At 42.1% G+C, this 26,797-nt stretch overlaps 1 protein-coding gene across 1 annotated transcript in view; it reads right to left on the reverse strand.

Moving 5' to 3' along the window:
• suclg2 (succinate-CoA ligase GDP-forming subunit beta) overlaps positions 1-26,797 on the reverse strand; it is an 83,839-nt gene that overhangs the window by 18,375 nt on the left and 38,667 nt on the right. Inside the window, exons 7-9 of the mRNA XM_079156461.1 lie at positions 26,220-26,316; positions 22,838-22,999; positions 21,486-21,628 (exon numbers count right to left, since the gene is read on the reverse strand). Coding sequence (XP_079012587.1) covers positions 21,486-21,628; positions 22,838-22,999; positions 26,220-26,316 — 402 coding nt within the window. The remainder of the gene's footprint in view (positions 1-21,485; positions 21,629-22,837; positions 23,000-26,219; positions 26,317-26,797) is intronic.

Raw genomic sequence — 26,797 nt, forward strand, 5'->3', positions numbered from 1 at the left:
GAGTTTATATTATTCTCATTAGATTATCCAAAATTGGGGACAATTATTATGACGTGGATGTTTGAGGGGGCCGGGTGTGCATGGTGTTGAGTCAAAGGTACAGTCGGGGATCCCCTTGTTGTGGGGTGTGAAGGGCCAGTTAAACACGGGGGCCAATCGTGTACCTCGCCTCCCCCCCTTCCGACTGTTTCCATTTGTCCGTTTGTAATATTTTGTCTTGTAAGTTAACAGTGAGCATGCTCTGTGGTGGTGGTGGCTCTGAAGAAATGAACACAGCTGTACAGATCACACACATTTCACCCTTTTACCTGGCTGTAAAACTGTTAAGCACTGAAAATGCACCATCAATTTATCAATCATATCAACTCAAGGGTTTACATTTAGTTTTTAAGAAGCTGGGGGAGCACAGTGAAGACCTTTACAATACACATTATGATGCAATTTATTATTGTGCCATTAATAATAATGGTAGTCAGAAATATTAAATGGGAATTCTTTGAAAATAGAATCTCTGCCCTGCTGTCATACGACGGTTACAGCTAAAAAAGCCGACCTACGTTGTTTGCGCTGCTAGAATGCTTGCGTTTAGCTGCTGGCTCATCGTCGCCATATTGAGAGCCTTTAAGAGTTAATCAAAATACTACCAATCTCGTATCTTGCACCTTTAAGAGGAAGTTAAAGTTATCAGAGATACAAATATAGATACAATTATTTTCACTGTTGAATTTGAATTAGTACTTTTTCAGCACTGAATAATATCTGCAGCCTTTCTTGTTATGCTCCAATAATCTCCACCAATCAGAGGTGAGAACAGTCTCAGCAATGAGCGGGTGGTAATAAACGAATGTGACCACGATGAACGTTTCAGTTCCCAGGGGCTGCCACTCTAGAATAGTGGTAAACAGAAAGGATTGGTATAGGTATCAGCTACCCATGTGGGCTAATTAAGAAAAAAACACAGCGACTGATGAATTCTGAAACCAGCCCACTGAAACTACGCTGTTGCAGGATCTCAAGCGTGACGCAGAGTGACGAGGAGAGAGAGACACCGACCTCTGCGGTGAGCGGGAGGTTTGTCAGATGTCAGTGAGGGATGTAGAACTCGTCTCCTGCTGCTCACCTCAGGGTACCCGATGCCCCTGGACACACACATACCAACTCACACACTGCCTATCAGCAGGCGCACACACACAACACACATACACACACACACACACACACACACAGCACAATGCACACTCAAACCACTTTGCTATGAATTGGACTCAACAATTGGAGGCAGTGTAGGGCAGGCATATTATTCATCCCCAGAGGGTGTCGCGACACTGCTGACAGGGAGACATAAATATTCCTCAACCTCTTCACCAGGGGTTAATGGCTGTCCATCAGGCAGCAATGAGACATACAGTCCCACATGTGCCTGGTGTAGACACTCACAGTATGGGCACTTTCATTGGAAAAGCAAGGTCAATTATGGGGATGGGAGAAATAAGGGAGGACCAGGAGCCACACGAGGCAGGCCCAGACACTCAGCATGTTTACATGGATACAGATACGTCGATTTATATACAAAATCCCACCCACGCAACTGAAATATGCATGCAAATTCAGTGCACCCACACACATTTGAGTGGATACTTTTTTTCACTAAGTCAGACTGAGGCTTAACCTAAAAAGTTGAGTTTGGTTCTGTCTTGTGCTTTACTCTGCTCAAAGGAAGAATTATTTTATTTAACTGAGGAAATGCATAATAGTTGGCGAATGGCATACATAATCACTTTGGAGACTGGGTACAACAAATCAGCAGCTGAATATAAAAGAACCAACATCTCCCGCTTTGTTCCTAATGCTGCACGGCCAATCAAAATTAATTTATTCTAATGTATGCACACAGAAGGTCAATTATCCAAATGATTCCAGTTCAGATTGCACCTGATCTTGGGAGCCAATGAGCCATCGAAAGGGCAGATGGGTGTGCTTTGCAAGGCAAATCATCGCCGCAGCCCGCTTTTTTTTTGGCATCTCCTCACCATTTGCATGTCTAAATGTGCAGGCTATCCGCTCACCTTTAGTGAAGTGCATTCCACTAATGAATAAACAACTTAGCATTTCACTTGTGAGGGAGGAGCAAGGCCACAGAACAAGATCCTGTACACAGGAAGTGTCAATCATGGTCAACTGCTACAAAAAAACGCTTATTTGACCAAAAGCATTAAAAGAGGTAATAAATAATTCAATGCGGTTCCATTGAAGTGGAGCACAACATCATCTCATCGTTTAAACATTAGAAACAAATCAAATGGAGAAAAATTATACTGATTAAAGGTTGAATCTGGTCTACAGCCTGATTTCACTGTAATATTATCAAATTCCACTATACTCTGCATATTTACAGTGCAGGCATGAGGAAACATACCTTGCATGGCAACTGGATTCTCGCAATGTCACAAGATCACGCAAGAATTGCAGGAACTCACATCACATGAAAACACATGTTCAGGCTTTAAGGCGTTTTGTTTCCATGCAAGCCAGAGAACACACCAATCATCATCACTTGTATGAGGAGCTACTGGTCGCTACAGGCGTGGTTTAGATGTACGCGACACGACACGGAGACGCAGCTGTTTGTTCTAAACAACGACGACAGCTCCTACATAGGTTAGCGTAGATGCTGCAATAGCATCCGTTATATCACAAATGGAAGCATGTCTGAAAGAAGAGCAGAGAGCGAGAGAAAAGGCGGCGTCGCTCTTCTCCCGACTGGTTTACGGACCGGCTTTGATGAGAGTTTGATTGACGGATGGTTCATTCAATCACCTGCTTGAGGGTGATGAACACATTAAAGATAGCGACACTCGAGGAGTCATGGCACGATCATCGATGTAAGGTTTCTAAATCAAGCACGTGGTGATAATGGCAAGTATGTGTCTCTCATCATATTTAATTAAGAAATTGATGATGAGTAACACCACCAGGATTTCAGAAACGTCCTCCAGGATGTTTGATGATGTGCTCCGTCGGATTAACCTTTTGATTATACAACACACACACAGTGAGCCAGTCAGTTCAGCGGAGATTTAAGGCATTATAAAAAGTGAGAGTCATGATGTTTTATGGCGGGTAAACGAGAAGTTTACAAAGAAACGGAGAGCAGCTTAAATGCTGCTTTCCAACAACGAAAACAAGGAAGAGTGTGAGACGTGCGTTGACCAAAGTCTTTTTGACCCACAATTTCTGAAAACTTTTGATTTGTAAATGTTCATTTCTAAAGCAGATTTGATGCGTGTGTGAGTGAGAGATAGAGCGAGACTTACAGGTAGCCTTTTAACTAAGTTTGAAAAATAAAACTTGTTTTCTTTTCACTGAATTTGTCTGTTTGAGTGTGTGTGTGTGGGGGGGAAATATAGTGAAAGATCTTAAGTACAAAACAAGACCTTTTAGAATAGGAAGCACAATAATACTAATGGTCATGTGATGTGCTTTAGTATGGACAGATATTTCTAAAACAATGAGGATTTCATTTTAAAAATGCCAGCATGGATACATACAGTGGTTGGGCATGCTGGCGTGCTCACCCTATTCGTTGTTGATGGGAGCTATTGAAATAAAGTTTCCCATGTCCTCAAGTCTCATCAAATGGAGAAGTGGTCTGCTCTCATATGCAAATGTGAAGGACTTTTAGTCGTCTTCCGGGGGAGGAGGGTGACCAATGGCTCCAAGGCTGACATTTGGCCCTGAAGACTTTTGATGGAGCTCAGCAGAACAGAGCAGCATATCAATTAGCCATTAAGGGTTTGCTCAGGTATTAAGAGGGATCAGAGAAACCAATAAAAGCCTCAGGAGGAAAAGGAAGCGGCGGAATAGATTCCAGATCGATGGAGGTCTCATCTAAGGGCTTGCCCCATGCCAGGAAGGGTATATAAGGTGGACAAAATAATGAGACCTTTGAACTGCACGTGCAGGTTTAGGCTATTATCCAAATGAAAACCTTAGACCTTCAGTAATTTAACTCTTCCGGGTTTTCTTGTGGACGTTTGAGAGCCATTAGTTCGAGCTGGTAACTATGGACTGACCATATCCTGGTGTGTACCAGGTCATTAGTCACAGTCGGAGAAATAATCAATCCTTACTTTTTTGTGTTGCATTATCCTAGCCAGGGTTGAATATTTAAAAGAAAACCGTCAAATCATGTGTACAACTACTTAAAATGCCAAAACATTTAAATAAAATTAAATAAATACACAAATGCATTGGTTGGAACCTCTTTAAAACAAAAATCCACACATTTTTGCCCTTTCAGGTGAATGGCGACTGATGGCGATGTTTGATTACGCTGAAGCGTCGGGAAAGGATGTAAAGGGTGCTGATGTGAAATTCATTACAAAAAATGATCACGAGAAATATGAAATATTAAGAGTACACTTGAAAATATATTCCTACACATTGGAGAAGAACTGTTCAAGACTTTATGGACTTTATTTATTGATTATAAACTTGTATCTTGTGGTAAGATTGCTTTGTCAACTACTGATTCCAAGGTCAAGAACGAACCGTCAATCTCAATGTTTACGTGTCCTCAGAAAATCTGCACAAAAAGTGAATGTTTCCTCTGGACATTATAACAGTTCTACAGCGGTGTCAGAAAAGAATTGTGAAATGTTAGCGATGTACATTAGGGGTTATTCACTGCTGCAGGGGAGTGTGTAGCTGTTTAGTATATTGGCAGCATGTATCCTATGTGGTTTAACATTATAACAATATCAAAGCAACCACATCAATATGATCCTCCCACTCCTCAAGCACACACACACACACACAACAGCACTGAAAGAGTCAAAGCAGGGTCAGGGGGTCTTCAGTCCCACATCTCATTCGTTCTGCCACCCACTGTAGTAAAACTCCACTTAATTCATTTTTTTCCAGTCCATAAAGCCTACCTCGAGCACCTCTAAAACCATCGGTGTGTTCTCCACTCCTGCCTTCAGTGAACCAGTGAGTGAGGTGCCACACTCGCCTTCATACCCCACCTCTGCAGATAAACCTCCATCTTACCACTCTGTCAACCCACTGTCCCATATACCAGTCAACCATGGATAGCTCGGACAAGCCTGCCTGCTTGTGTGTGTGTGTGTGTGTGCGTGGGTCCATGCGTGGCAGTAAGCGAATGGAAGTCTTCTCCGGCAAGATGAGCTCCAGTGATTACAGGCTGAGACAGTTTTCTAATTATTCTGTCAAACATCAATCCTGTGGGCTGATGCAGGCCGTCCTGTGGCCTGATGGACAATGTAATCACTGTTGGAAAACCCCTCCAACCCCCCCACTCCTCCACCCATTTTACCGCTCTCCACACCCGTTTCGTCCCTCTCTCCTCACCCTCTGCACTCTTCTCGCTCTCATTTTCCTTTCTCTGCCGCTGTTTTCAACACAACTCTCACACTCACTCCCTCACTGTCAGTGCTCTTCTACTCCTCTCCTTTCTCTACACACGATTTCAGTCATTTTCCTGCTTGATAGAAGAAAAAAAATGGACTCTGTGGATGTAAAAGATTAAAAAAAAACAACAACGATGAATGTCATAGGGCTGTGGAGGGCTGTGTAGGGAAGGACGAAAAAGCTGCAGTCTACAGACTGAATCTTACATTTCTAAAAATGGGCCAAAAGGTGAATCATTGGTCAAGCTGAAGCGGACTCAGGCGACGCAGCAGAGGAGACAGCTAGCGGCTAGTAACCCGAGACGGCACCAACCTGTCACTCAAAGCGGCCACGCCCACAATTATGCCTAACTTTAAGCCTGACTTTAATTCAAACAGGTGAGTTGTATAGAAATCCACGTATGGTTGTCATGAATGGAGCTGTAGAGACCAAATCCAATTTTTGGGAAAAAAGTTGATCTTGTATATTTAAACAGCGAAGGCAATTTACTCTTATAAATATTTTAAACTACAACTACAACAGAGTGTACAAAGGAACACCCGCATCAGCATTGTTGTTAAGATAAGTATAGTATCAGCTGAAAGAGAGGACATTAATACAGCTTGCTGATTTAAACGCATTATCTGGTTGAAGAATCTATAATGAAAGAGTTTGATTATATTATTCAGGTTTTTCTAATTGCTACAAATGTCGTCCCATATTTTGTAGACTATTCAAATTATCTGAATAGTCTACTGAGGGTCATAACACACACAAAAAAATATCCTTGAATTATTTTCAGCAGAATGTCAAAAGACTCATCTTGTGTCATTCTATCAGCAGAAAATCCCGTCTTCTTGTCCCGTTGATCAGTTACTTGCTGTTCTCTGTCAAATCTCATTTCTCTCCTCTCCATTACTGATTATGTATAAATCAGACCTGCAGACTCTGCAGAAGCAACAAAGATGCAACATGATTGGGCCTCGTCCCGTTGGGGATTAGTGATTTTAATACACAAAAGAAGCCTTTTGGATAGTTTAGACTTTACAATACAACAACAAAAAAACCATCTTCTTTTGATCCACTTTTTGTTTTTCAATTAAATTTGTATTGCATTTTGATTCTTTTAATCAAAATGTCTAACAACAGGCAAGGTTGGCCACAGAATAAGCTGGCACTTTAGTTAAAGTCCAAAAGTATTAGCATCAAAATATAATACAAGTACCAAAAGCAGTGTACTATTTATGCAGGCCCATTTCAGAACAATATATTTCATTATTGGATTACTTGTTACATTATAAAATTATCTGTTCTTTACTTTAATGTTGCAGCTTGCAAATGTGGAGCTAAATTTAATTTTTTTATATATTTCATATATATTACTTGACAAACTACTGGGTAGCTTGTTAATATCCCCCTGGGGAACAATACAGCCTTATTGATATAATAATATTATCCATTTATTGATTATATTTTGTATTGCTAATCTGAATCTGCAAGGTAACTAGTAACTCAAGCTGTCAGACAAATGAAGTGGAGCAAAAAGTACAATATTTGCTTCTGAGATGTAGCGGGGTAGAAGTATAAAGTGGAAAATAGGGTTAAGTAAATTACAGTACTTTCCACCACTGTTAAGCGATTTGACAAACGCCATGAAGTTCGCTATTGTTAGGTAGCAATTTTAGCTGACATTGCATATCAGCAAGGTGGCTTTAAACAGTCAGCCACATTATTTACATTGTGCTGTTCTGTAAGGCAGCGACTCCTGTGCCCTTACCAGCACTTTATCTGCTCAGACCGCACGTAATTTAACTTGATTTGCAGCACACCTTTGCACTCATTTAGCCTTAGCAAATGAAGTGCCGCACCTTAGCCTCAAACATGACAAGGGTATCATCAAGTGTACGTCAAATAGCAGACGAGATCAAAGCTCGATTAGCTCATAGAAGTGCCACAGAAAGGTAATGCTACACTATTGGCTGGACAATCCAATGAGGTCGATGCTAGACTGGATCGGCAGGAAAGACGATATAATAGCAAAGACACATAATTGTCAATCAGTCATTTACTCAGCACTGGTGCGGTAGATGCTCCAAATTAGGACTGGAGTGGGTATCCAAATGGAAACTTGAACTTCTTCATCCCATTTATCAGGATCCATTAAGAATCCATTAAGGTGAGATAACAATAAATAATGGGTGCACTACTCCACAGTTAGATCTTCACAAGTCTCAGACTGCATTTACCTTTTATCAAGAATTAACTGACAACTCTGTACTGATATTGTCTATTATAGTGCTGCAAATGAATCAGAGTAAAGGGCCTCGGGAGGTTGTTGTCAACACTAGAAGGGCAATGAAGAAGAGGACATAACGGGGGACATCCTGTACTACGTATTAGGAAGGTGTGAATTCTTAGCGTAGGACAAGCTATTTCACAAAACAAAGGGAAGAACTTTGTAGTTGTATATGTAGAAATAACGTAGCTTGAACAGAACTTAAGTTTTTTTGGTTTTGTTTGGCATAAGTTCATATTTGCAAATTTATTAAATGTAGCCCGTAAATTTGCAGAGTTGACATTAATGGTATCTTGTGAATATGTAAAATATCTTAAAAACTGATTCTATAAACTATGTCTGCCGCCTTTCAATCTTCTCCACCTCCTTTATGGTACTTCTCAGTTGTCCCACTGCAAATATCTCGTCCATCTGTATCCTCAGACGGCAGTAGCAGATATTGACTGAGATAACAGTGTAGCAGAGCCATGTTCTACATTGCCTCTGCTGCTCGGTGAACAAGGTAGACTGCTGCAGCAGCAGACAATCGTGTCAGCTTGGACAGCGTACCATGGGACTGAACTGGATCATGTGATCTGATACCACTTCTTCCCTTCGGCTGTCAGTTATCAGGAATGAGGGGGCAATAAGATCTGGATAAGGGAAATGAGAGGTAGTGCATAATGGCTGAACAAATGCAATTCAAAATCTTGCATATCTAGGACTGTGTAAATGCATAGACTTGTTTAATACAGTCAGTTACTATGAAGTATATTGTGCTTGTTTTCTAAATTCAAGATCAGTTGCCTTCTTTTGTCTGCAGCATATGTATAACGCTAATATATGCGTCTGTTTCTGTGCGTGTGGGCGTGCTGCGAGAGCTGACCCTGAGCACGGAAACAAAATGAAAGAGGCGATTTCTTTGGAGATGTGATGAGGTGAACGTTTCATGTGAGCCACAACGTCTTTCCATTACGCTCGATAATAAAGAAGTGCGCGGATCAGACAAGAGGATCGTATCAAATCAGGCCTGGAAAAGCCAATTACACTGACAATAATCTCTCGCTGTACTGCTGCCGGCATGTCTTGCCATACAGAGCAACAGATACCTGAAACACACCGAGTGGGGGAGGGGAGGGACCGGACATTTAAAAAGACATGAAATACATTTGTAAATGTTTGCTCATCAGGCTACACAGTTGGAAGAAAGGAAGACTATTTTTTGGAGCCAGCGTCTTTGTAATTTTGCGATTTTTGTTTTTTTCTGGTTGTCTGTTGACTATTTAGTTCAATTCTGCTAATGCAAGTGCGAAACTCCTAATCTCACCGTTATTGGACAAATATTCAATGAAGCAAAACATTACTGCTGTCCTTGCAAGTGTCATACTGAGGGTGTTATGGAACAGCTGGTTTAGAGGAGCCGGTGTCTCCAACCGTGACCCATCCCAAAAAGCCAGGGGGCTACAACGAAAGAAAGGGCAGAAGGGCTCTTGGATTTCAGAAGTCAGAAGGTTAATGTGGGTTGTTAGGGAGCCTAGGGCCCTGTTGGAGCCAACGCAAACTCCAGGAGCCTGGGCACAAGCATATAATCCACAGCCAGGAACGACTGGATTCATACACCGATATTAAGTGATGCAGATGCACATGGCAGCTACAGATAAACGCACAAAACAGAAAAATGATCCAACCTAATCTTAAAATGACTCATCTAGTTGCATCAATGCTCACTTTACTCTCTCCATACCAACGTGATAGTAACCTTGTGATATGCATTATTTATTTGTATATGTATTTACTTACAGCTGCTTTAGCATTAACTGATTTTCATCATCTTCCAGTTAAAACAAAGCATTCATATGATTTGTCTGGGTAGAGTACAGTAAGGTTATGTCTCTAACCTGCAAGCAGTACGAGTCAAAGAAATTGTGCAGATTTATTTAGGATTTGCCAATATTAGCCTTATAGCAGCATTTAGCACTCAACTGTTTTTTTCACATAAAGGTCAGTTTAATTGTCATGGGACTGGGAACATATTTGTATGATGTCATCTGTGGCACTCTGGGAGCTTTCCAAAAAAAGAACTCTGTCCAATTAAAGTCGCCATCGAGTTGCATTATCGGAACTCTTTTGTGAGTTACCAAAGTTAATGTAAGTCCAACAATTGTTGGAGCATCCCTTTACATGGAAGTCGACAGGAGCATCAGATATTATTAATCCTCTCTTTTAATCCTCAACAGCCGATATGATGCTGATGGTTAAATTTCAGAGTGTATTCAACTAAGTATCCTCTAATTATGTTGGTATTACTGCATCGTCTGCTAAACAGTGACTCATACTGCAGTTAATGATGTGAGGTGCACTTTGACCCACTGCAGTCAACGAGGGAAGTAAAATAAAAAAAAAATATATATATATACACATTTTCAAGGCTTTGCCATGCTGTTAGATTTTTGGCTGTCATTTAGCCTCTGCTAATTAATTAACAGCAACATTCAACAGCTATCACTGCAGTTGACCTGTGTTTCAATGACGCAAGCTTAACCTCGACACACAACTGTAAAAAAAAAAAAATATCCCCCACATTAATAGCCCTAGAGGACAGGAAAGGGTACAGTGTTTGTGGTGTCAGTACATGGCTCAGAGAGCACAAATGAGCTCATCAACTGGGTGTTTGAGTGGTCTCACATAATCTCCCAGCATGTGCACACAGACAGTAAGCGCCAAGGGGAGCATGACCCGAGGGGGGGGGGGGGGTTATATAGTCACACTTCTGCAGCAATCTCTCTTCTTAGCATTGGACATGGCTGTCTGTGATGGTGATACTCCCTCAAGTCTTGGAGCACGGGCAGATGGAGCGGCGGAGAACTGGAATGGTGGCAAAGGGTGGAGTGATGAGAGCAGATGGTTTGGATGGAAGGAATCTCCATTTATAATTCAGAGAAGAGTAGAAAAGCAGTTTGTAAGGAGAACACTGGCTAGCAACAGCATACCCCATTTAGTGTGAGGCATTATCGTGGGTTACTGATCCGTGAATATGCTGAAACCATGTGTGAGGTGTAAACACAGCAGAACCGCTGCTTCAATGGCATGATATATATATATATATATATATAGCTCTAGAGAATCATGGGTTTGTGATACTGCCAAGAACAATGGTGTATTTTCTGAATGTCTCTTAGCGGGGGGATGGGAAATACATGAAAATGTGTGCAATGACCATTATGCAGTATTTTACCAAGGACCGGCCTCAGCATCAAGTAAAAAGTAAAGAGAGTAGAGAGCAGTGGTTGTGTTAGTTTCTCATTGTCCGTCATTTTTACAGACAGGGTTGTACAAATTCTGTCATATTCTCGTATCACCTGTCGCTTTTTTTATTTTTTATTATAAGACAGGCTAAAGGCTTATTTAAAGGCTGAACCTTTGATTCTAATCTAATACACTTTTAGTCAAATTCAGCAAATACATAGTTTCGGTCCACTAACTGTGTAAAAAAAAGAAATCAGGTCCTTGCGTGCGGTCACTTTACATGTTAACAAATGCAAAGCATTTTTTCTCAATTTGCCTCTGGCAGAGAACTTTTAATGGCCATTATAATAGTGTTCTGAAGGCTGAACCTGCGCTCTGCTTTCACACTGGAGACTGGACTTACCAGACTCTCTGAACATGGGATTTCCCCATCTTGCAATAACTCGCTTCACCGGGAGCAAATTCCGCAGCATGCGCTCCTTTTGCACCCAGTGGCGCAGCTGCACCGGAGCTCCAGTCCGTCAAAAAGACAGACGGCCTTCAGATTTTCCCTTCATTGTTTAAATTATTCAGTCAATTGTGGAAAATATTAGGTTAGCGACATCTGGTAGAGAGGGATAACCACAACTGTAACAATTGTGTCTTCCTAAACTGTGCAACAGAAGTCACATTTCTTTTTTTTTTCTGTGTCATCAGGTGTAGAGGAAGAAACGGCTCTTACAGAGGCACATGAGGATAAATGAAGTCCTTCGTTGCTATGCCCTTCCTCCGAGTGCTCAACTTCACAAGGTTGCTCAATCACACGCGGCTCTCCCCTCCCTGTGGCATCCAAAGGCCCTATCTGATCGCTGGCTGGCTCCCGCTGGCCCCATGGTGTGAACCAGGTGCTGCGATGACAAATCGCTCCTGGCAGCAATAAGAGAACAGACAGAGCAGAGCTCAATTAGCTCGAGCTCCAATCCCAGATCCTCTATTGATTTCCAACGGATGAGGAATGGCAGACAGGAGAAAGCTCAATCAGACATGCCCATGGGACTTGTCTCTCTATATGTGTGTGTGTGTGTGTGTGTGTGTGTGTGTGTGTGTGTGTGTGTGTGTGTGTGTGTGTGTATCAACAGGGGACAAATTGGTGCCAAGACAAGGTGCTGGAATGAGGTGAATACATTAGAGATCCATAGTCTTTATGCATACATGATGGTTAACTAACAGTCTTGTCTACTGATGGGGCAGTGGAAAATGACATGAGTCTTTAAAAGCACGCCGCGCTGTCCTTACCCAGATCAAATGGAGATGGAGGCAGACAAGGCACCGGTTCCCTGAAGGGCAAATCAATCTGACAAGTCATCAGCTCCATGGCGCATCTCTGGACAATTCCTTCACTTCCTCAAATTAACCTTCGCGAGAAGAATGAGGGGGAGAGCGCATGGATTCTGACAACCACATTTGTCCTTCGCTTAAGGCATGAACCTCCTGAGGCGCAAAGTGTATTTTTTCGCCCCAAATTCATAACGTCTGCATGCATTTGTTGTTTGGACCATGACAGTGTCAGGACAACAAGGCGACGCGTGTGAAAGATAGTGAGCCAGTGCCGTTGTCCCTTCACGTGCGATTGCCCCGTCTCACTAGACTCAACTATTCAAACTACAGTTACGTAGCTCGCCACGAGACCAAAGGGGCCCGTGAAATTGGATGTATTAATTGATTAAAATGCATACCACTTCTTGTGTTTTAATTCATCTCATCCATGGTCTCTGCGCGTCTCTCTATTGGACTAGCATGCGTTCTCTCTCTTCATCTGAAACTTCTTTACATATTAGAAACGCCTTTTCACCGAGCCAGCTGCCGTCCAGCCTACACCGTGGTCAAGAGCAGCTTGACCCATTTAGATGAACTGAAGCACTGTTATGAAGCACCGTTTGTATAAAAAGGGTAATTAGTCCCTCAGAAGACAATAAACTAGCCTGCAGCATATTATTGTATTAACATAATACTAATATTTGAAAGGCTAAAATAACAAGCAACTTGCCAGTATAATTATTGTAATAATGAAATTTAATATGTTCAGCTATTTTGCATGCTTATGTGCAACTGAAATACATATTTATATGTACACTGCAGTCAAACTTAGTAAATCTGCCGAATAACTGATGCAGGTTGATGCAGTGAAAAACTAGGGATGCTAATGTTGATTTTCTTTTTTCTGACCAATAGCTGGATACTCGCTGATTAACAGTTACATGACTAGATCAGTGCCTGCATGCAGGGGTGCTGTGGCTTAAGTGCCTACCAAACCCCAAAAGCAACAATAACTGATGCACAACCATGTTAAATCCATTGTTTATTGCCAGCTGCAGTGTATGCGCCGAACAGGCAGCCCCCAGGTCACATATTGCCTGCATTGTCACGAACACATTCAGACACTTTGTTAGTAAGTCTCCGACCCATCAAATAGTTTAGCTGCGAGGTTGTCAGCTGTGTGTCTGCCTGGCATACTCAGTCAGGGTTTCAGCCAGTGTATTGCAAGCCTAGGACAACGTGAACGAGTTCCTGTGTCTTGCTCACAGTCAGGCTCAGGCTCACATTAAGCTACTACGAGGAACTTTCATTTTGTGTATAATTTGCGGCTCCCTGTAGACAAAAGCGCTCGTGTTTCTGAGCATCAGAGTCCCTTTAGAAAACCTCTCATTTTACTGCAGCAGGGTCTGATTTTGCGCGGAATTCGAGCCGGTGGCCTCGATGACAAGCATTAATAATAACTTCATAAAAAGAGCTCATCTTCTCGCTGATGGTCTTGTTTACTTATCTAGGTCATATATAGGCATCGGTATTTAATAGACACTATTTTAACTGGTAAAAAGTTCCTCACAGTAACTTTACGGTGGGCTTTTTTCCTATTCTTAATATTTCTTTTAACCGTTTAAAAGATATCATAAGCACTCAAAATTCGTATTCCCGGTTACCAGTTGGATGTTAATTATCTACATCCCAAAAGTATCATAGCATTTTTTTCTAAATAGAATCACATAACCACCCCTTATATTGTTATCTTGCAGAAGAACTGAAATTCTCAGATGGCCAAAGTCCTGGTGGCGCTGCACGGTTATGAGGTACGCCATAATTGACTTGTTTTGAGAGTACCGTGACCCTGATTAAGATCCTAAACTCAATCAACACCAAATCAAACAAAGTGTTCATTGTGACATGTGGCAGCAAGGAACATTCGGTGTCTCCAAGAGTTACAAGTAAAGAGTGGATGTCATTATGACACAGGGAAAGTCAAGAGAAATGTAGTAATCAGGCATTCTCATATGCACTGCTGAATTGATTCAACTCAACTTTGCTGACGAACAATAATGTAGAATGTAAAAAGACTAAAGAGCAAAGCAATTAAATTAAAGGTCACAGAGATGGAAGTCTGTATACATTACATACATTACATACATTGCATCAATTTAACAAAGTCAGAACAAATCTACAGTATTCCATCATATTATAATTACAGTACAGACAATGAAGAACTAGCAGGCAAAGCCAATGCCAACAAATGCTGTTCTGTGAATCATGTATCCAATGTTACAATTGTACAAATGCTTTATTTCCTTTTATGTAAAAAAATGAAACCCATTCAAGATATACAAGGCGCTTCACGTACCATCAGAATAGTTTGTGGATATTTTCCATCGCCTGCTGGCTTCTATATGCCTAGTACTACAAAAAAAATAAAGTGATTTTCTTTAGGGACCACCCTCCCAGCCGCTCTGCCAATCAACACTTCTACACAACAGAGACGCACCTGCTGTCACTTGCAAGAACAATCACTCAGTTTTGCAGCCCCTATAGGCTTGTTCATACAATATAAATAAGACATTTGGAAAACTAAAATACATCTTCATCGAAAACTGTTACTTTGTCAACAGACGTCGTGTATGAAAAATACACAATGAGTTCTGGCAAAGCTGAAATAATTCATCAAAGTTGTGCCTCGCTAGAGACACGAGGAAGCTGTAATGTCTGACGCATACGTTTCTGAGTTCACGGAGCAATGGCCGTCTATAGACGTGTGCGTTACGAAGGCTGCACAACTGAGTCTTCGAACTTTTGCCCTGTACCTTAGAGACTTTCAATGTACAGCCTTGAGATCTAAACACACAAAAGAGATATGCTCAAACTGGAAACACACACACACACACACACACACACACACACACACACACACACAAAGAGTGTGTCCATGTGTCCACGCCGACCAATTACATTGCATCCGTCTCATGATGAATACCTTTCAAGGACTAACACAGGGTCAGCGCACTGGGTTTGTCCAATAGCATAAGCTCCCCACGTTGTTGCAGCGATATTAAATATACCAGAGTAATGATGGCCAAAAAAAACAAAACACAAAACACAGTATGTGTCACTAACGCAGGCTTTTTAATGCACTGTAAGCAGATCTGCAGGAAGACCATTATAGGAGGTAGAGCCTTTCCCTTATAATGGCAAACCAATACAATGACCTGCACAGCATATAACTGAAAAAAGAGGAATTCATCACATGGAGAGGCCCGCCCCCGCCCCCCCCACCCCACACACACAACGCTGTCTGCCGGTTACCAGTAATGTTCACTCTCTGGCCTGACCTCAACATGGCAGCCCCACAGTGTGTTGGCTGGACTAAGTACTCGTTCCTCCACTGATGGCCCCCCATTTAGTACTAGTGCAACATTCCGCACACTGGGAATGAACTCCATTACCGTGGAGTAACTTGTTTTCGGCTTTCTCAACTGCTTTGCATTGCTTCTGTTTATAACACAGGGAGCCGGCATCTCCCACTGGGCCTCGGCTTCCGGCGGGAAGGTGTTTTCTTTCCCCTCTCACATCACAAGTGACTTTTGTGATTAAAAGTTGTTGGGGCCCGTGCGGCGCTGCATGCGTGTGCAGGTATAGTGTATCAGACCCCGGAGGATCCGAGGTCCATCCACCAAAGTCTCACAAAGTCCTGTGGGGAAACACTGGTGTATGATGTGGGTGCAACAAAACGTATTTGCACTTATTCGTGTTTCTGCACAATGACTGAATGGAGCTGTGCCGTAACACCCTAAGGGCACAGCCCTGTAAAATAGGGACTCCTTTCCATCTTTCCCGTGCAGCATGAATACAGGATGGTGCACTTTATACAAACCCATTTCTGTGGCTCACCTGGTCTGGACCAAAGCCACTGCCTTTTCTGTGACTCCATAGTTGAAGCACATTAGACATGGACTCAGACATCTCCATATGAGGACAAAAAAAGGCAGTGCCACGGGCTCTTGTGGGATTTAGCTAGAAGGCACGAAACTGAGGGAAGCGCCTCACATTGACTTTAACAGGATTTAGCAAGATGAAAGGCTACAGGGAAGAAAAGAGAAATGCAAAGAAGCAGAGAGAGAGAACTGGAAGAAGGAGAGGAAGAAAACAAAAGAGGAAATAGATAGATGGCAGACAGGCAGGAAGAAGCACCGGGGCACCACTATAAATGCTCAGGTATGTATCACAACGCTAGTAGTGCTAAATAATACCAATAAAGACGCTTTTTATAGGAAACAGAAGATAGGGCTGTACCAAACGTCATTTTTTTTTTTTTTTTACATTCAAAGCTTCTATTGAGGTTTTCGAATGAAGCTTTGACTGTTTGTGTCATCACCCTAAAAAAAATGGCTAAAATATGATTTTGTGTTCTTGTGGTTATATAAATGTTAATTCAGACCATGCCACCCTTTGTGTGCAGCAAGCCGGAGAGCAAACATTCAGATGAATCATTTTTGGAAATGATTACATCCCTCTTTTTTTCAGTAAGTTTTGACTTCTGGACTGAGGACAGACACAGCGGCGGAGGCCGAGCGCAGCGTCGGAGTTATGAATGAAGCTTCAAACTAGTTGGAAAAGCAGCAATAGTGGTGCGTTCCCTGAAGAAGGGGGAGATGGGACTTGGACTTGGCCGGCCTCAGGAGAGTCACTGCAAGAAGAAGGAAAGTGGTTTAAGTGGGACTAAAGGTGAGTTAAAGCAGAGCCACTGAGCTGGAAGGAAGGCAAATTGTATGTAGTTTTTGCTTTAGGGCAATGAGGGCTGAAGCACTAGGGGACATGCACAACAATCCCGAAACACAGCGGCAATTCAGAGAGAAAAACTGAAGATTACTCACTCACAGGTGAGCTTCAGCATTCCAAATTGAGATCTCACACACACACACACACACACACACACACACACACACACACACACACACACACACACACACACACACACACACACACACACACACACACACACACACACACACACACACACACACACACACACACGCCAAGGGGAGCTGAAAAGATGTTTCATTATCAACATCGCAATTATGCAACAAAATTAACACATGCTTATAAACACACCTCCATATCTGCCCGGGAGGTGGGTCACCCAGCTGAACTAATGCTAATGTGCCAATCTGTGCCTCCGCCTCCTGAGAGAGGAGCCTTCCCACTTTGCACGCCTGCTTCGCCCTGAAACATCACAGCCGCACGGCGAGCTAGAGGAGCATGCACCAAGCCTGCAGGTAACAACGGAGAACGCAAACACTTATATATAGACTCATATACTGTACTGTGTGGTATGCATGCACACAAACTAGGGGTGTCACAAAAACCCAGTTTGTGATTATCTAAATATGATAATATCATCAGAAAACGGTGAACAGATGGACAGTTGCCACTTGCCTTTTAAAACTTGCTCTATTTTTCTTTTCTAACAGTATGTTTTTTTTATTCTTCCTCCATCTCATTTGAGTTTTTTGCAGTCACAGGAACACAGAAGCACCGAGCAGAAAGTTCTCACGGCGACGGAAATGTGACGCTGGCTCCCTGCCAACAGCCTCAGTAGAACAAAACGTTATTCAGAGATGGAAGGACTTTATCTACCCTCAAAAACAGTTCACTCAGTGTTGGAATACTGTGGATTCTGTAAAAAGAAGGAGACATTTGGTTGATAGTGAATAGAAACCCAAATCTGATAGTCAGATAAACACCATTGATCTCCATCGTCATCCGACTACCGCCAAATGGAAGTCGTGTCTCTATGACTTTATATGAAATTGGGTTATAATCAGGCCACACACACACACACACACACACACACACACACACACACACACACACACACACACACACACACACACACACACACACACACACACACACACACACACACACACACACACACACACACACACACACACACACCAGTATGTGGTTATTAATTGCTTGTATATTTTAGAGATGTTAAGATCGCTGGTTTGCATAGACTGTGTGATGACACTATATCTCAAAATATGATAGAAGAGAGTGTATCTATGTAGATGATATAGTGGTGAGCTTTTTACAAACATACAACAACAACAACAACAACAACGGTGTGTTTGAGGAAAAATGTCATCATTTACTCTAGCCTATAAAAATTACAGAAAACTGCCTTAAGCACCGAGGGAAAAAAAAAGGATGTCGAGTTGGATATAACATCCATCTGCCACTTTCTTTACGGCACAAGGCACAAGGCAATAACGAGCTTATTTGGCTGTCGGTGTGTGCTGCCTGTTCGTGCTCTGTGCCTACAGGTGATGTGAGAGAAACCTTAATAAATTCAGCCATTCTGTCAACAGACTGTTCTATACGTGAATATGAAGAAAGTGGAGCTATTTATTTTAGCACGAGAAATAAATATGTCTTAAAAAGCCGGGGGCCGAATATCAAACAAAACTGAATGGTCTAGTACACCCAGCTGAGCTACAGAACATCTCACATATTTAACACGCTGGGCTATACACTGCTTTATTACACTTTGTTTTTTGCTTTCAATCATTTGATTTAGACTTCTTTATTTCATACGTTGTTCTCACTTCATATATAGTATCCTCATTTCATCCGTTTTCGCTTCCCTTTTCTTGCAAAATAATAATAATGTTTAATGGAATAAACGCTGTAAGAGAAGATACTGGCTGAGCAATTAATAAGAGGAGGCTTTGTCATCTCAGACTCCGTCTCTGCTATTCAGTGCCAGCAGTACGCTCGCATCACTTCCACTCCTCTCAGCACAATGAGCCTGAGACATCAAAGCGGAGACTGAGAGGGAGAGAGCGGGAGAGACGGGAGGGAGGGAGACAAAAAGCATAAAAGCATCTGAGGAAGAAAGACGGACACCAAAATACCTGTTTTGGTGGAAATGTATGCCGTCATTAGAGCGGGATATTTCCTACTATGCTGCCTGGCTTGGTCGCTGAATGCACTTTTGTCGTTGCCGAAGCACATAAAACATTCAAATCTTCCAAGTCAAAAGTCACAGTACAAACAGTGGCATATTTTCACGCATGCAGCAGAACATTAATGTCCCTACAGCCGCCACCAAACTCATTTTATGCAGCACCAGTGGAAATGAGCATCCTCATAACATATGCCTTCAAAAAAAAAAGGTGGAACAATAATGATGTGAAATACATGTGAACCGGTCCGTGTGGGACGTTCAAACAGTGAATAGATTCTCCACAAAGGGGTGCAAATTTGAAGGTGTTCCTTGATATTTAAGGCAAATAAGCAGTAAATTATAAGTTATTGACGAATTATTGGAAACCATACTTTTGCCTCATCGTATTCCCCCCCAGCCTGAGGAATGATTTCAATTTCAAATTCTGCTTATATGTCCTAGTTTAGGAGTGGTAATTGGCGAAATAAAGAAGAAAAAAAAAAACTAAATGTAAATGAGCAGCTCTCTCCTGCGCGCTCTTATGAGAAATGATTAACATTCCCTCCACAGATCAGAGCAGGTTTCTCAGCTCCCCTGGTTGAAATGCTAATGGTGCCTCCAACCCAGCTTAATGTCAATCCTATTCTACTTTTTCCCCTGTTAGGGAGGAGCTCCCTGTCTCTATTTCCATACACAGCAGCAGGAGGGACAGACAGCAGGCTTACTCCCCCATCTGGATCCAGGGAATCAGCCCAAGACAGGGAGAGAAGGAGGAACAGGCAGAGTGAGGAGGAGGAGGAGGAGGAGGAGGAGGAGGAGGAGGAGGAGGAGGAGCATCCTGTTGGCCATGCCGCACTGTTTTTGTTTGTTTTGTTTTTGAGAGCGCGATGCAATAAATGCAGAATTTAATACCCGATTTTGTTTCTGCAGACTTCCACCTTTTAAGAGGGTTCAATAATAATAATGGATGGTGGCCCCATACCAAGCGAGAGTGACAAGCCATTGTAGTTTCTCTCTCCCCATATTGATCCCGTTTCTTTTTTCCCACCATAATCATTTTTATTCCCCTCCACAGACCATTGAGTTGTATTCACATGAGACCATCAGAATCTACATAAAGTGGAACTCGGAGTGAGCCAGTGTGTCGCCTGCTGGGGTGTTAAGGTTGGAAGGTTTTCAGCATTCATCTACAAAAGGTGTGCGACACGGGTCTGTTCGCTGCTGTGCCATAAATATGAGGCACAACCTTTAAAAAAAATGAAATTGAGTTTTCTGCTGGTCTCGTATTGACAGAATAAGTATGTAAGAGCAGACTGCATCTTTATTCACAGCGTCTCTCTCTCTCTCTCTCTCTCTCTCTCTCCATGGTCTCTGGATGTTTAAATTAAGAAAGCTAGCATTATTCTAGTAAGGTAAGGAAATCAGACATGTAAAGGAAAGCTGTGAGACGCCACCTCTCTAGTAGATTTACCGATTACTAACTGTGGTTTGAATGTGTCAACTTACAGGTGAGTGGAAATCTTTTTTGAAAGCATTTCCTGCCAAGTGAAATCAGCATGTGTAAATAACGGTTTAAAAAAAGGGGCAGAAGACTGAATGGGTATCAAATGCTCCTCTGTATTACAACCACGCCTTGCCAGAGACGCTAATACAGAGGCAACCGGAGATCAGTCCGGGGATGTGGGAGCGACAGCAGCGGGGGAATTAGCGGTGTGATGACTGTCAACACACAATCTGCACTGTGGTATTGTTACAAGGCTCATATTGTTTAGTTTGGAGTTAAAAAGCTTCCTGAACATAGAGCAAAATCACTTGTAAAACCCCTCAAGCTGCCACTCAGCCCGAGCTGCAAGACTTTCAGAAGGGCATGCTTTGAGTTACATATGAGCCTCTGCTGTGTGATTATGCATGTGCACATGTGTGTGGATGCACATGCGATGACAAGTCTCTAAAAGCAGGGCAGTGATTCATGCCTCTGCAGCTGAAAATGACGGCACATAATCAGACAGACTCTCTCAGTGAAACATGGACGTATGCCAAGGTCCCTCAGTCTAATGAGCGCCGTTGTATCAGTAACAAAGCGCTAACCAAGCAGGCTTTATGAATGCGCAATGACAAGTACACGACTGCAATATCAAAAGACTACGCAACAGGTGGTAAAATAGCTTCTCTTTTTTTTCACCCTGACTTTTTCTTTGACGATGTGCTTTAAGATAAGGACACCATTTGGGTCATGTGATCAATTGTAACAATGAAGCTTTGCGAGACAAAAACGCACTCGGAAAAGTTTGTTCCTACCTTAGGGTCGGCAGTCAGCAGCTTGAATGCCTCGTACACCTGCCTCTCTTTGACTCCTCCCCCCAGGTCCAGGAAGTTGGCTGGCTTTCCTCCATGCAGGTCAATGATGTCACATGTGGCCATGGCCAGACCGGCTCCATTCACTGGAAAAAAAAAAATCCAGGACAACTAATAAGCAGACATATATTTGGCCAAATGAAAGTTGCCTTTTCAGAGTAAGACTGTCAGGTGTAACCATTTTATACTTTGAGTGAGAGTTAATGGTACTATAGCCTAATAATGACCTAATGTATTTATTTAGTGCAATCAAGTCAAATCTGACCATTCAGTCCAGAAATAAAGACATTTTAAAAAGTCCCCGAGAGAAAAGTGTGTCGCCAGCAGCCTTGATTGAATTAAAATAACATTACCTTTCACTAAATGAAAGATGACGTGTAACCCAAAGAGGACTCCAGCAGTAAATCATCAACCAAAGAAGAATGTAAAAAAGATGTCACACTTAAAAAGTGAATTGGTTGGAAATCTTCTAAACGGGAATATTCAATGCCTCAAGTCAAGCAAGACATAGAAAATTTGATTATGACTCAACTCCCGACTTCAGAGAAAAGAGCGTTGATTAAAAGTGTCTCTGCTACACTTTTTTTTTGCGACCTGTTTCATCATTTAGCCAACTGCCAGCGCGGGGCACCCTGCTGAGTTGTGCAGGAGCCAAGTGCACAAAAACATCTTACCTCATTTGGTTTAGCAGAGCTGAACTTGTGTCTTCGCGAGCTCCACAACAGAGGTCTCAATAAAAGGGACATTTGCTTTAACAGCTGCCACTTTGGTGGCTTACGGAGCTCTCAAGGAAGCTGCAGGGCCTTAAAAGCTGCTGTTACTTTAAGAGAGGCCGGGAGCTGGGGATGCAGAAGGGGGGGGTAGCGCTAACAGACATCTAATGTGTTTATGAGGCTACGGGGTGAGACGCAAGAGCACCTGTTAGTGCTGCTGTACACTGTAAAAGCTTTGATTTATGACAAGAGAGGGGGCCTTTAATGAGAATGCTAACAATCTGGCTCGCTGGAGACTTTCTGGGCGGATTATAGCTAATTAGAACGCATTGGTTACGGGAGCATTCCTTCTGGAGTCTTCAGAAAGCTGCCTGTAATGTGGACGGGAGGAGAGCCGAGGCTGTCTTTACTTTGACTAAGTTTTAACTGTGTCCGAGCTTTTCACTTATGCGACTTGAGAGACGCATTAAACCCTGATGCCAGGAGAGGTTCGCTTATGGGAAAATTAATTTAATGGCTGGCGTGTGTGTGTGTGCGTGTGTGTGCAGGAATGAGTTCTGTTACAGGGTTTTGTTTCCATACCAAAGCAGGCAATGTTTCCATCCAGTCCGATATATTTGAGGTCCCACTTGGCTGCTTCCGTCTCTGTGGGGTCGCTTTCAGTCATGTCGTCCATGGCAAAGACTGCTTTCTGACGAAACTCAGCATTGTCGTCAAAGCTGATCTTGGCATCAAAGCAAACCACTGGAGGAATGAGGAGATGACAAAGACTGAGTAAGGAATGAAGACTCGCAACAGAGGAAGCACAAAAGTGGGAAAGAGGGAGAAGGCAGGCAAGGGAAAAGGAAACAGAAGCAGGACTTCAGATGTAAAAAGACAGCTAATTATTATTTCTAAAACCTGAAATTAATGAACTGAGGGGTGTTCCCTCGGCATACTGGTCTTAATTATCTCAGAGGTTGGCGCACTGAGGCATGTGTTTGTGACACTGCCTCTTAGGGATAGACCATTATAGTAAATGGACATTTGCTTTACACTTCAAAGAGAGTACATTTCAAAGAGACCGGGCACACTCATGAAGCTACCTAAAGAAATAGCAGAAAAAGTATCTAATAAATCAGTCAAAGGGCTGTATACACAACAACACCTAAAAACGTGACTGTTACTTAAAGGAACAGTACAACATTTTGAAAAAGGCTGTTGAGATGAGAAGAACGAGACCACTGTCGTCTGTCGTCTGTACAGTAAATATGTAGCTGTAGTGTGGTGGGAAAAACGACTTAGTACCGAGTGAGTCCTGTGATCATTAAATTAAGAACATTGAGAAAAGAAGTTTGTCTTTAGAGTATTTATTCTCTGCACAAAGAAGGTTCAATCGTCATACAAGGACAAACCCAGGGTGCAGGTTTTGCACGACTTATAAAGGACCTGAGCACAGGGTGGGGGGGGTACGATGAGTCATCACTAAGACAGCTGGACATTCTCTAACAGTGACCATTCTGTGGTTAACTATTGAATGGTCAACTGTCTGTATCCCCATTCAGCCCCTTATCTAAGCTGACAATACCATGCCCTTGAGTAAGACACACACACACACACACATATATGTATTACTCTACTTGAGAGACCCTCACTGACCATGTCTGACATTTATTAACCTTGTTTATAAAGTCCTAAAACCTTGAAGTTTTATCTCACAAGACAAAAAGGGCCAAAACACTGAATGTTCTGACAATAAAAACACAAATAAGTCACAGTGGAAATTTGCCATCACAGTAGCCAACGGCGGGTTAGCTTAGCTTAGCATAAAGACTGAAAACAGGGGCAAACATTGAGAAAGATTTAGGAATCAGTTGTCTGTACATTTGAAACATTGAAAATACAACTATTATGTATTACGTCTATTGCTTTTTTCAAGATCTCCATTGAACCTTTTTAATGAGCACATTGCAGGTAAACAGATCACCCACATGTGAGAGTAAATACGTGTAAGAAAATATAAAAATATGGTAATTGGCTTTGGGGGTGCCGTACGCAGAAAGAGAAACACAAACAAATGTGTACATAAACACGGTACAAGCAGGGAACACTCTCCTGGGACTGTGGAGTAGACATACGGTGTCCTCCCACTACACAAATCCTTTTGTTTTTGTTTTAAAACATCCATTACTGCAGTCCATCTTACAAAATGAATTTGGATACTACCAAATGAGACAAAAAAAAAAATGTTCCACCCTTGAGAAATTTGCCTTTCCAATACACGTCTGCTGAAGGCCTGCCGGAAAATGTCCGCGCTCACCAGTGACGTGAACAAATCGAACCAAAAGAATGATTTTAATGCGAGGCTTTGTCTACAAAGCCTGCCTCAATCACGGCCACTGCTTCTTCCTGCTGCTGGAAAAGAAAGCCGCACACCTCTCAGTGAAAAATCATCGTTTGAAAGGAGTCATTTCCTTCATTAATATTCATAAGAAATCATGAAACAAAAAACTCCTCTTGTCAATCTTTGATAAAGCATACTTTGAACAAGTATCTGTTTTTGCGGAGACTAAATAACATCAAAGGATTGATGCATCTTCAGCGTGTCGTAACGCGTCTCGATAGGACACATCACAGTCAATACGTGTTCAGCGCCACAGACAAAATAATCGCTCTCATTGCTTTGGGAGAAAAACAAAGTTCACTACAAGTTCAACAAAAGCAGCGTCTCAACTAATAGAAAATGCTTCGTGACGATGTATGACGTCTTTCTCGTCTGAATGATGAGCGCTTGAAATGTTTACCTGCTAACCTACACTTGTGTCATGTTTTGTAATTCAAGTGACAACAAGGGACTGAAATTTACACATTTCTGCTTTTTTTTATTTGGATATTCACGTGTTTTCATTTGTCAGGGAACACTTAAGACAGGAAGAGAGAGAAACGCATGCAGCGACTGTAGAAATCGGACTGAGGCAGGCTTTGGTCCCGTGAATTGAAGCTGGAATGGTAGCTATGGTAAATAGTGATCAGGAGAAGCCTGGTACAGCTCAGAATTGCTGAATAGCCGAACACACCGTTTAGGATCAGCTCTTCTAGCTGTTTTTGGTTCACCTTATTGTTCATTTTCAGAATAAGGTAGACATATAACAAAAAGATTCAAGAGAAAACTGTTCTTTTAGGACACAAAAGGGTGAATAGTGTGACAAATCTAACAATTACTAATTGTTGAAATAGTATTTAGCAAATTACGTTTTATTCTAAGATACTAAAGTTAGCTCGTTTACTTAAAAAAAAAAAAAAATGTGTAGAAAATAATAAGCACACATCTGTTTTTATCAGAAACAAAACCTTGTTATTTAGATTTTGGTGCTGAAGAGGTGGACTGATAATTGTTTTTTTTATTCAAATTAAAACAAATTTCAATTTAAGTAATTTCAATCACTTTTAAGGCCTTGATTTAAGCATTCAGCTGATCAAACGTTTTTTTTGGTTTTTAGAAGAAGATGAACGTTGCTGCAATCACTCATTGGAGTTCCTCATTACTAGTCGATGATAGACTGTGCGCCTTTAGTTAATCATCAGCAACTAGGACTCATCAACAAACATCAACATGCTATGAATATGGAAATCTCTGCTCCCTGGAGCCATTTGGATTTTAATCCAGACAAAGTCACGCTGATAGGAAACTGACGTCAATGTGTTGCAAATACATTTCACATTCTTAAATGCATTCAGACCCGAGGAGATGGTCTGCCTGTATCCCACAGTCAGTGATCAACAGCTAGCTCCATGTTTGTGCAAAAATGCTCTCTATTCAAAGTGTCATAGTGTGGGTGATTGGGGGAACAATTAATGACAGGAAAACACTCACACGCAGAGACACGCATGGGCATGCATAACTCACACAAACAAATACTGATGCCAAGTCAACACACACACACACACACGCAGAAAGACGGGCATTTTCAGCGTTACATGGTACCTTGTCCTTCGGGCGTCTCTCCGAGAGGATTGACTTCGACTTGAGTGGCGTCGACTTTCAGGAACAGATCATAGAGCCTCTTTATCTGATCTGCTGCCTGCGAGGACCACATAGGACAGTAATTACTTCACGGTTCGGCTCCGAGCAGCCGGCCTCTCCAAGGCCGCTCAGCCTCCCACACAGGCTACATGAAACACGGCAAAATCACCTTAAACAACGCGCTGTCTTAGTTTGTATTGTATGAATATGTATGTCTCTGTGCTGAAATGTTAAATGTTTCTATTTTTTGCTCAAAACGGTGTGACAACTGGCAAAAAAGGACATGAGTTACAGCACATGCGAATGTGGTTACAGAATATAATCTTTAGTAGATTCCTCACTTAAATAATCTCTCTCAAAATCCCCAATTTAAATGATCTCTCTATTGCTGCAAATGTTCTTTAGTATTGAAGGCTTAAAATGGCATTGAAAGACTTCTAAATTGCACAGTTCCAGACACAGTCCACCAATTTCACCTACTTTACACACACACACACACACACACACACACACACACACACACACACACACACACACAC

This window comes from Pholis gunnellus (assembly GCF_910591455.1).
Source record: "Pholis gunnellus genome assembly, chromosome: 3".
In the NCBI taxonomy this organism is placed as follows: Eukaryota; Metazoa; Chordata; class Actinopteri; order Perciformes; family Pholidae; genus Pholis; species Pholis gunnellus.